Source organism: Pagrus major, chromosome 3, assembly GCF_040436345.1.
Source record: "Pagrus major chromosome 3, Pma_NU_1.0".
Lineage (NCBI taxonomy): Eukaryota > Metazoa > Chordata > Actinopteri > Spariformes > Sparidae > Pagrus > Pagrus major.
This window is the reverse complement of record NC_133217.1, coordinates 14,901,268-14,911,722: the sequence shown is the minus strand read 5'-3', so window position 1 is coordinate 14,911,722 and position 10,455 is coordinate 14,901,268. Positions and strand designations below refer to the sequence as shown.

General features: G+C 38.7%; 2 protein-coding genes across 2 annotated transcripts; one reads left to right on the top strand and one right to left on the bottom strand.

Moving 5' to 3' along the window:
- Window positions 1-528: 528 nt before the first annotated feature.
- On the bottom strand, window positions 529-3,737 carry LOC140993826 (uncharacterized). The gene is made up of 6 exons (XM_073463377.1): window positions 3,656-3,737; window positions 3,176-3,223; window positions 2,398-2,435; window positions 1,924-2,297; window positions 1,093-1,222; window positions 529-892 (listed from the first exon to the last, which is right to left on the bottom strand). The coding sequence occupies exons 2-5, from the start codon at window positions 3,205-3,207 to the stop codon at window positions 1,106-1,108; spliced, it is 561 nt and encodes a 186-aa protein (XP_073319478.1). The 5' UTR covers window positions 3,208-3,223; window positions 3,656-3,737; the 3' UTR covers window positions 529-892; window positions 1,093-1,105.
- A 1,385-nt stretch (window positions 3,738-5,122) lies between these two features.
- Window positions 5,123-8,669, top strand: rpl14 (ribosomal protein L14). Its single transcript, XM_073463386.1, has 6 exons — window positions 5,123-5,178; window positions 5,847-5,948; window positions 6,049-6,143; window positions 6,882-6,981; window positions 7,949-8,002; window positions 8,574-8,669. Exons 1-6 carry the CDS (start codon window positions 5,176-5,178, stop codon window positions 8,631-8,633), a joined length of 414 nt encoding a protein of 137 aa, XP_073319487.1. The 5' UTR covers window positions 5,123-5,175; the 3' UTR covers window positions 8,634-8,669.
- The last annotated feature ends 1,786 nt before the right edge of the window (window positions 8,670-10,455 follow it).

Genomic DNA, 10,455 nt, shown 5'->3' with positions numbered 1-10,455 from the left:
TCTCCCGCTTTTAGACACCTGTCAATTTTCCTCTTACGAGTCACAACTGACCAATAACATCAGTTTCTGTATCTCCAAAACCAAAAGGGGCTTTTACTTTTAACTTCCTCCATACTGGAGTTCAAGGGGAATTTTGGCTCACTACACACTCCTAATTTGGCAAAAACAAAGTAACCTGTCAACACTATCTTTGGAACGGACACAGGAAACATCTGGTCAGGTCACTCTGACCTGTTCCTAGAGAACAGCCTGACAGGTGCCAGGCCTTATTCAATATTCTGTTTTGCACAATATCCAAGCCTATCTTTGACATTTAATAAGAATGTGTGTGTAGTTTTATATAATAAGAATACACATGTAATACAATGTGACCTGTAATTAATAATGAGTCTATAATATAGAAAGAGAAATTAACCACTACATTTTCCCCCATTCAATACATAATATGTTTTGAACAAATCAAAAACTCAAAATCCAGAATATACATTTCTAGATCAGGATGTGCCCATAAACAAACAGAGACAATAATACAGGCTGAGAATACCTTTAATAACTTTAGTATATCAGATTATATCAGTGGATTATCACTATGAATTTTGTGGTGACTTTGAAGGCCATTAACATATAATCACATTTCATTCACTGACCCCTTTTTCCAGGCATTAAAGCATCTGCATGCATGATGTTTGTACACTGACTCATTCAGGTTTTTACTTCAATCTGTCACCCTTCTGTGTATTTCCAGGGATACAATAAAAAAATCAGAAACTTAACTTGATAATCACTCATAGCCACAATGTTGTTTATGTATACTTTTTTTTTTTTTTTTTTTTTTTACAATTATTTAACAGTTAACAGCAGAACAAAAAACAAGTGCATCAGCTGCTGGCTTCTGGAGAGGGGACAGAGAGAGAAGAAACAAATTAGATAACTCAAAACAGAATAAGTATCAGTGTGACACAGAACTGGTCCGTAACTACTCAAAACCAGCTTTCTTAAAATATGCTAAGAGTTAATATGCTGATCTGGAGGTGTTGTAGGATATCAATACATCTAGAACAGAGAAGAAAATATACTGATGTTATTGTTTACCCTGCAGCAGAGATTAACATTTGAGGTTCTCCAGGAATTTGGACTTTTCTGCCATCACCAGCTTATGATGCGCTTGGTCCAAACTCTGACCCACAGCGCCCTTCCTCACTTTATCCCAGTCCTTCTCTTTCTACAAGCAACACACAATAAGAAAAAATTTAAAAAAGCATGGTCAGTGCCCACAGGTAATCAATAACCAATGTCCCGCTTGGTCCCAGGAACTTAAAGGGAAATTAACCCAAAAATTAAAATTCAGTCATTAATCTACTCAGCCCCATGCCAGAGGTGAAGTTTCATCATCCACAAAACATTTCTGGAGCTTCACAGCACACTAACATTGCAGCATTCTCCTTAACAACAGAAGTAGATGGGCACTTGTTTCAAAACAGAACAAAGCATCTGGAAATAAAACATAAAATGGCTTCATACAGCTGGTCCGCTGTAATCCAAGTCTCAAAAAGCCTAAAGATACCAAGGTTATTTTCAATTTTTTTAAGATGAAATCTTCACTGTAGCAGCTAAGCTGAAAGTATTTCCATGCACTCCATCTGAAGTGGTGCACAAGATCAAGGAAGTAAAAAAATGATTTTCATATCTCAGGTGTCTAGAGACTTGGATTACGCATGAAGAGCTGTATAGAGACATTTTAAGTTGTTCTTTTTTGTTTTTAGGTTTTAAAACAAGTCCTCATCTACTTCAGTTGTTATGGAGAAGAGGTTTTTTTTTACCATGAAGCTGAATGTTTTGTGGACTTTCCATCGGCACTGGGGTGAGATAATGACTGCATTTTCATTTTTTGGGTAAACTCTTCCTTTAGCTCTAACTTCTCACCATATGTTCGAAGGCCTGTCCGTTGTAATAGCTCTTGGTTGCTGGATACTCTATTCCCCTCTCCCACAGCTGCGGCAGGCTTGAAGCCACCACATGCAGCTCCTCTCCATCGTAAGCATAGATCTTTTTGTCCTCACAGGTCATCAGAACGAGCTGGTCGCACGGACATGACTTCCCCTCCACTACACCTACAACCTGCATGCTCACTTCATCACGAAGGTAGAATTTGCCCCACTCATTTACCTCGTCATCCTCCTCACTATAACTGGTGTAATGCAGGCCTCCGACCTTCCATATGGCACCAGCTGGTTTCTTTAACTTGTAAGACGTGCCTCGATGTTTCAACACAAATTCAGACACCATTGTCGGGTAATCTGCAACACATACCATGCAAGAGGAGTTCAATGGAAATGGGAAAAAAATATATCATAGCAATATTTTATGATGTATGAGGCAAATATGTGTGTAGCCTACCTCTTCTCTCCATGCTCGGGAGTAAATCAGGTGTTAGCCTGGAAAGAAGAAAAGTGATAGAGTTTACAAAAAAGAGCTGTAGAAGTGCTGACACTCAGCAATATTTACTGTGGCACTGTATGAAGAATATGCCATAGTGATGATGACTATAAGACAAAATATACATGCACCACTTGGCGATGCCTCGGCCTGCTCAGTCGTCTCCTGGATCCACACACTTTACATATATTATATAAGCTGTATCAGATATTCTGTCGATGCAATTTGTAAACTGTGACTTTGTGGTCCTGTTCTGCACAGACAACATCTGTTGCATGTCTGTCTGTCCTGGGAGAGGGATCCCTCCTCTGTGGCTTTTCCTGAGGTTTCTTCCATCTCTTTTTTCCGTGTTAAAAGGGTTTGTTTTTCCTCACTTGAATTGAGGGTTTAAGGACAGCGGGCTATATAACTGATTTGAAAATTGATTTGACTCAATTACTTTCAGTTTATTATTTACTCTCATGTATTTTACCCCTGTTAGCATTAATCTTCCAGTCAGTCTCAATATACAACAGTTATTCTTTGTGATTTGGGAGCATCTTAGAGCTGCTTTACATTCAAACTCCCTTTGGTTATTCATAGTGGCTAAATACACTGGAACAAGACACCCGGGACTGAAGGGTGTATTCCTTAAAGGCTACAGCTCTCCTCTCAGGTATTCTGCTGTATGTCACTGCTCATTTAAACCTCCCTGAACAGAAAAAAACCGAACCGAACAGAACAGAAGACTGGTTCTTACATGCGGACGGTCAAAGGGTCGTGCGTCGCCATTCTGGCTCTCTGTCACCTGGAAAACAATATTCCTATTGTTAGAACAAGAGGTTGAAACATACTCAAAAGCGACACTCAGGCAGCCTACTGATGCTACAATGGACTGATATAATAACATTACATACATATGCTGACACATTCTTATATAAATACATTAAAATATAGTTTCTTCTTCGGTCAGAATCGAAAGTTACAGACGTCAAATGTGTCCTTCACAATCATGAATGTGAAAACTATTATCGCTTTTGTGAGTTTTACATTTGACAACCGTGTTTATTAAGCTGCAGACTAACGGGTAGAACAAAAAAACAGTTTAGCTTGGGTTTTCATCATCACCATTACGGAGCTGCTTTTTTTTTTTTTTTACTTAAATTTTAAATACATAAATGGAAAACACAACTCTTTCATCATTAAGACCTGTTAAACAATGTCGAATAACAGTAGTTACCACAGCCGGAGAATGGACCGGATCATCTGCTGCTCTGAAGCAAATTACGGTTCGGACGGACTTACTTTCGGTTCGCTTTGACTCCGTGTCCCCGCCCCTGTGCTGCATTCAAGTGCTCACCGAATGTTGCGGTCACAATTGCAACGTTTTAGTGACATGTAAGTCAAGATTTCACCCGAACTGCACCGGGGAGGTTAAAACAGGAGCTCGACCTCTACTGCTAGTGTCTCTGTGCTTTTCCCTTCAGAATTCAGCGCTATAGAGACAGACTGTGCAAAACGGAGAAGTAAAAGGAAAAAGTCCTACATCTCTAAGTCTCACTAATTTAAACATTTCCATGTTCACAACAACATTTATAGGAAAAAGTAAAAAGTAAATGATGGCTTTTGTTGTTGTGTTTACAGTTTTAAAGAAAAAAAAGCAACAACTTCTTTATACCAAAAAACAAAACAAATAAAACAATGACAAACTCACACTGGACAAATTTAATTTCTTGTACAAACAACAAAATCAAAATCACACCTCTGTGTACAAGACATATCAATATCAAATATAATGGCTGTAATGAAAAAGGGGAATGCGATGGGAAAATAATAACACAGAATGACACAGAAGCAATGAAAACGCATGTATGCAAGAAGGCTAAATCATGATACATTTATGAAGAGAAGAAAAAAATCAACCATCATAGGATTAGCGTAATTCAAATGTTGACACACATGTACATGTTCTGGCATGGGCATGTTCCATCTTTTTAAGAAACCTATGAAGTATATTATAAATGTTTTAAGTGCATTCCATGATGAAGAGGATTTGGCAAATTGACACTTATGGACATTATATTCTGTTACAATGGCGATATCTTTGGTTAGAAATTCAATGTTTTTGTCCTTCAAGATTATCCCCAGCTGGATATTTTTAAAAGAAAATAAATCTATTTGTTTTTACATTTGTGGTACATAGATGACAGTTGTCTTTCTGTAATTTAATTCTTGTTCTAATTAATTAATTTGAAGGATACATTTAAGAATCAATTTTAACATTATGTCAATTTGGCGTCAGTATGTTATCTAGATTGTTTTTAATTATCTGAATAAGCACCGTTGGGATGTTTTGTGTTACATCTTTATATTTTTTTAACAGAGCAATCCAGAGTAGATCTTATTTATTGTTAAATGTGTTTACAACTACAAGGTAAACAGTTGTTGTTGATAATAATTGCGTGAATTCCGATTTTTCCCTGAGTCTGTGAAGGCAACAGTAGAATGTGACGCAGAAGTTTTATCTAGCGGTCTTGTACATATTTTAACCAGTGTATTTTATATGTATTTAGCATTATGTGACGCTTACTTTGTGGATAGCTTTCAACTATTAGATGATTTTAAAACCGAATGTCTTAATTAATAGTGTCATGTTACAATATAAAACAAAGACACACTGCGCATGTGCAGAGATTAAGCGGAAGCCGTATCTGCGTCAGGCGGAAGCTGTAACGTCCTTTCTGCTCCCGGACTGCCATCATGGTGAGTTCGCCATGAGAAGTTTAGCATTTCAAAGTCGAATTTATTTCAATATATCTCCTTGTTGTGGGACATCAAGAGTCATATGCATTGCTAACACACTCATACGCATATTCGTGAAGTGTTTTATATGGGAATGTAGTTACATTTAGAGTTTTAACGATATACACGTAAGATGTCGGCTAGTGGCCGCATTACAACGTGGTCTATCAGGCTGAGAGGGCCGAGAGCCGCCCGGTGAAGCGAACCCATTTCATGTGTTTTGTACCCATAATGTCGAGTTACACCGTGCGCCGACGACGTTTATCCATTTAAATTCATTTTGTATCTTCTGTTGAACGTAATCGTGTTTTGTGAACGGTACACAAGTCGTTAGCAGGAACATTAGCTAGCTTACGTTAGCTCACTGAGCCGTGTTTTCAGCTGTTGCTGTACAGCAGCAGATCTGCAAGCAGGGTAACGGTGCGCTTAAACTGTGTAGATCCGCAGCCCTCACACTGATCTGTTAGGTTGTCCTATATATATGTATGTGTGTGTGTGTCTGTTGTACGTCTCTAGCCAAATGTAGTAGTCAAGACAGTACTGTACTCCGCTATCCCAGTGCAAAGCATCGAGCCATCTTATCAGCTTTTTCACTATTTCTTTTAACCTGTAAATCTGGTGTCTGTCAGGTGTTCAAACGCTTCGTTGAGATCGGCCGTGTTGCCTACGTCTCTTTCGGACCCCATGCTGGCAAGCTGGTGGCCATCGTAGATGTCATCGACCAAAACAGGGTGAGCACAGTGAACGGTGGATTGATCAGCATATTGGCCCTATTTTCAAGTTGTTGATTGTGATGGGTTGTTTTTTTTTTTTGCCTCTTGTGATTTTCAGGCTCTTGTTGATGGACCCTGCACAGGCGTGAAGAGGCAAGCCATGCCCTTCAAGTGCATGCAGCTCACAGACTATGTCATCAAAGTACCACACAGGTGAGTGGGAGCACTGGTCAGATCCGTACTATGAGAAATCCTGCATGGGATTTGATCACTCCAAACGAATATAATTAAGGATGTATGAATTGCAGCTTCTTTGTGAATGTGGTTGTTTTTCTACCTTATGTAGTGCTTCTTAAAGTTAAACATTATACGATGATGATTTGTGGAATGCTTTTAAAACCAGAAAAACCCACATTGTGCAAATCCATCTTACGCAAATTGAGAGAAACAACTTCACTCACTGCATCCATATCTATTTATAGTGTAATATAAAGCACAGTGGTGGTGACTTTAAAATGATGTGGCTGCAAATGTTTAAAGTGTGTTAGCTTTATACTCTGGCAATTGCATTTACTTTTCAAAAATCATGAAAGTGGTCATTTTTAAAGATTATCTTGCTTAATGAAACATGCAAGTATCATTAACTTGTGTTTGCCACAGGATTTATTTTCCATAATAATCTACAATCCAACAGAAAAATCCTATAGGCCCTTTGGGAACCAGAGCGATTGCTAACCTCCCCGGTTAGCCTACAAAAATATGTCATCCCTACAGCACTCTATTCCTGTATTAAAAAATATCCAGTTGATTGATTGCATCACCTAACATACAGGTGTAGAGTGCCAACATGAATCTGGTGTCTTGTTGTAGAAATCTTATTGAAGAGTGGTTACATGTGAAGAAACATTGATGATGACCCTATCAGTACTGACTATATGTAATGATTTGCAGTGCCCGCCAGAAGTTTGTGAGGAGAGCCTGGGAGAAGGCCGGAGTCAACGATAAGTGGGCACAAACCAGCTGGGCCAAGAAGATCGAGGCAAGACAGAAGGTAAAGGCTGTGCTTGTGTTTCTGGTCACCATCAATGCTCTAGATATTAGAAGGGTTGATGTGTAACAGTGTTTTAGCAGTCTCTTGATTCTGCTGTACGATATCTTGTTTTCAGAAGTGCATTGTTGCTTAAGACGTCACAGCTTATATTGGAAATATCTAAAACGTGGCTTTAGAATTAGATAAGCAGTTGTTGTTTTTGTTTTTTTATTAGTGACTCCAGTTGAACCGTTTTGTAGACTAGGTAAAATTCTCTCAATTTAATGGAGGTGACTGCGTGGTATTTAGGATAGGAAGACGTTTTGAGAGTACTGCTTGGCTGACTGGTGCAGAGCCGTTGCCATGTCAAACCAACACACAATACGATACCAACTTTAATGTAGTACCTGAGTAAAATGTCCTCATGTGATGTTGTTGGTCCTCACATGTTCCCTGCAGAGTGACTGAATTATCCATTTTCCTCCAGCAATTCCTGACGGTGCTTTTGTGTCATTTTAGTTACTGGATGATGGTATTAACTCACTTAACATACGCTCCATGCTGTGTGAAATACTGCCTATGCCTTTTCCCCCCTAAGGTTACGGTTGTATGTCATAACTCAGTATCTAATGCTGTTGGAAGAAGCAGTTATTAATTTAGTGGAGGCAGATCACATCCCCTTCCACAGTTGTAGAAATCTCCAGATGTGCTACCACAATGTTTAACATTGGAAGTGTATGACTCACCCAATTGGCCTGAATGTCACGTACACCGTAATAGACATGACATAGCCTTTTAAACTCAACATTTTATCATACCCAAACTAATTTTGAAATTAAAATGGATTAATTCAGTGTTGCTGATGGCACTTATCTTGGAGGTTGTATACTAATGCTTCACATCAGCATGGCCAAACTGAGTGCAGCCACACAACTGAATTTTGGTGAGCTCTGGCTGTATCCCTGACCGTATCTTTTTATCTTTGCAGAGGGCCAAAATGTCTGACTTTGACCGCTTCAAGGTGATGAAGGCCAAGAGGATGGTGAGTGCAACAAATCTCATTACTGCAAGATTAGTGAGCTAGCAGAACAACACTAGCGTAATTCTGGCTGTTAAGAACAAATGAGGGGCAAAACTAATTTAACTTTGATCGACATATGAAGAACACCCTCATAGTTGAATATGAATTATAAGGGTTCCACTTGTATGAGGCGTCTTTAGTGAAGCCAGCTCTAAAAACAAACACTGTCTATTGCCCAGCTTGCTCTTTGTGGCAGCCTTGTTCTGCTGGTAATGGAAACAGTTGTGATGAATGACTGGAGCCGTTTCACAGAAGACCAAACAGCTGCAGCTAATAAAATTAATGATGGGTCAGTTTAATTTAATTGTGCTATTGAGCAAGCACTGACTGTTGGTGCTATTATCAGTGCTCAGTCTTTGACCAACAAATGAAAAATGATTTATTAATTTTCTGAGCTGCAACTTGATTCAACACCCAACGACTTCAGTTTAAAGTCTCCATTAGTCCAAGCGTAACGTGTGGTGATACTAGAGCAATCATTGAATTTGTTTGTTTTTTGTAATTAATGCACTGAATGTTTTTGTTTCTGCAGAGGAACAAGATCATCAAGCATGAGGTGAAGAAGCTCCAGAAGGAGGCAGCAAAGAAGTGAACAGTTTTCACACAATAAATCTCATGTTCAATTGTTCATCTGTGTCTTCTCTTCCTTTCTGTCTACTTGGCAAAAATGGAGTGTCTTAATGAGAGATGTTTTACTTCTGGTGACATTTTATTATGAATACACTTCATGAAGTAGTAAATACAATGTGTTACATTTCAACCAGACAATATTTATAAATCTGTTCTGTCTGTGAAGGTCACTGGTCAATATACATGATGTAATTTAGGCTAAAGATTTGTTCCACTTGACTGAAAGTTAACGCTGTAGTAGCTTTTTTAAGGCCACATTTTAAAAAAGGAAAAAAATGCACCATATCCCTTTTTTTTAAAACACATAATTGATGATGTACCCGGCTGTCTTCAGAGTGCTGACAGTAGCTTGATCTTTGGTGATTGAAACATATTTTATTTTTATTTGTTTTAATTCAGTGCAAAACTCAGTTTAACAATCAGAGCCAAGGAACAGGTTGTAAATATATCCACTGACATTCAATCAGGAAGCTGAGAACCTAGGAAGAAAACTAAATTGTTAAAGGCAAATAATGGCTAATCTTTCTCTTACCCACCTAACTTCCCTGTATTTTTGATGCATATAATATGAAATACTGCAAAGGTTTAAATGTAGATGTCTTCTGATTTCAAGCATTAATGTTTCAAAGCACATTGTCTTCTCTAAACAGGGTATGAGCAATCATCCAGACTCAACTTGTTTGGAACAGTAGTTTCTTCTATTGTGTTATTGTTGAGCGAATGGGAAAGAGTTTCTGAGCTGAGACCAGGTTCTCCTCTAGTTCATATTATGTGCACTTAAAAAAGAAGAGTTCTGTATTTTTCCCCATCATCAGCAAAAATAGAATAAAATTAAAGTCGTCCAATTTATGTTGACCTGAAAACTTTAAAATTGATATAACCTTGAAGACGGCACATTACATTAACATACTGACATGTTATGTTTATTACCTACTTTTCTCTTGTTAATCTAGTCTTGGTATTTGATCAGGAGTTAGGACTGAGTTATACAATCCACTGAATAAGTCTTCACTATAGTCCAGTTAAAATGAGCATGGCAGTCTTTTGATTTGAAATAGGTCGGAAATATAAAGCAAATCATCAGGAAGCTATTTGTTTCATGCCATTAACCCTTTTCTCCACTAGATGGCAGTATCAGCTAATAGTAGACTTTGACCCCTTTGTCTTTATTTTCACTTACTTAAAAGAAACACAGTGCTAAACTCATGTATTTTCAGATGCATCTCGCTTAATTGTACAGAGTCGTGTATAGATTAAACACTAGGTTGGACTGTGTTGCCAGGTTGTGGTAGTAAATAATTATCAAATTGAGCTGGTGTCCCACAAACAGGCCTCCACCACAGTGCCTCCTGCCACCGCTGGACTTGACTTGAAACAGATGTTCATTAGAAAATCCTTCAGCAGTCCGGTTCTGGCTGAAGCAGCCGTGATAAAAGCTCCTGTCAGCCGCCAAACAGGTTCCACTTCAGACCTCAGAGAGGAGCTTGTAAATATTACATAACAACACACTTGAACGTTGCCCAGCTGGTTCAGTGCAGAGAACAGACACATGGCGGGTGATGCCAACACACCTCCCCTCCCTCCACACACACACACCAGGCGTCAGATTCCTCCCTGGCAGCCTGGGGCATGTGGCGGAGGATGACTGAGAGGTGACATAACTTAATGGTCTGAATGGCAGCTCGCTTTGATTTTATATAAAAGTATAAAAAGCTGATTATGAGCCGTTGTTCTTCCACAGCTTGATTTATGTAACAAGTCATGTCATCTTCCACCTTCACAGT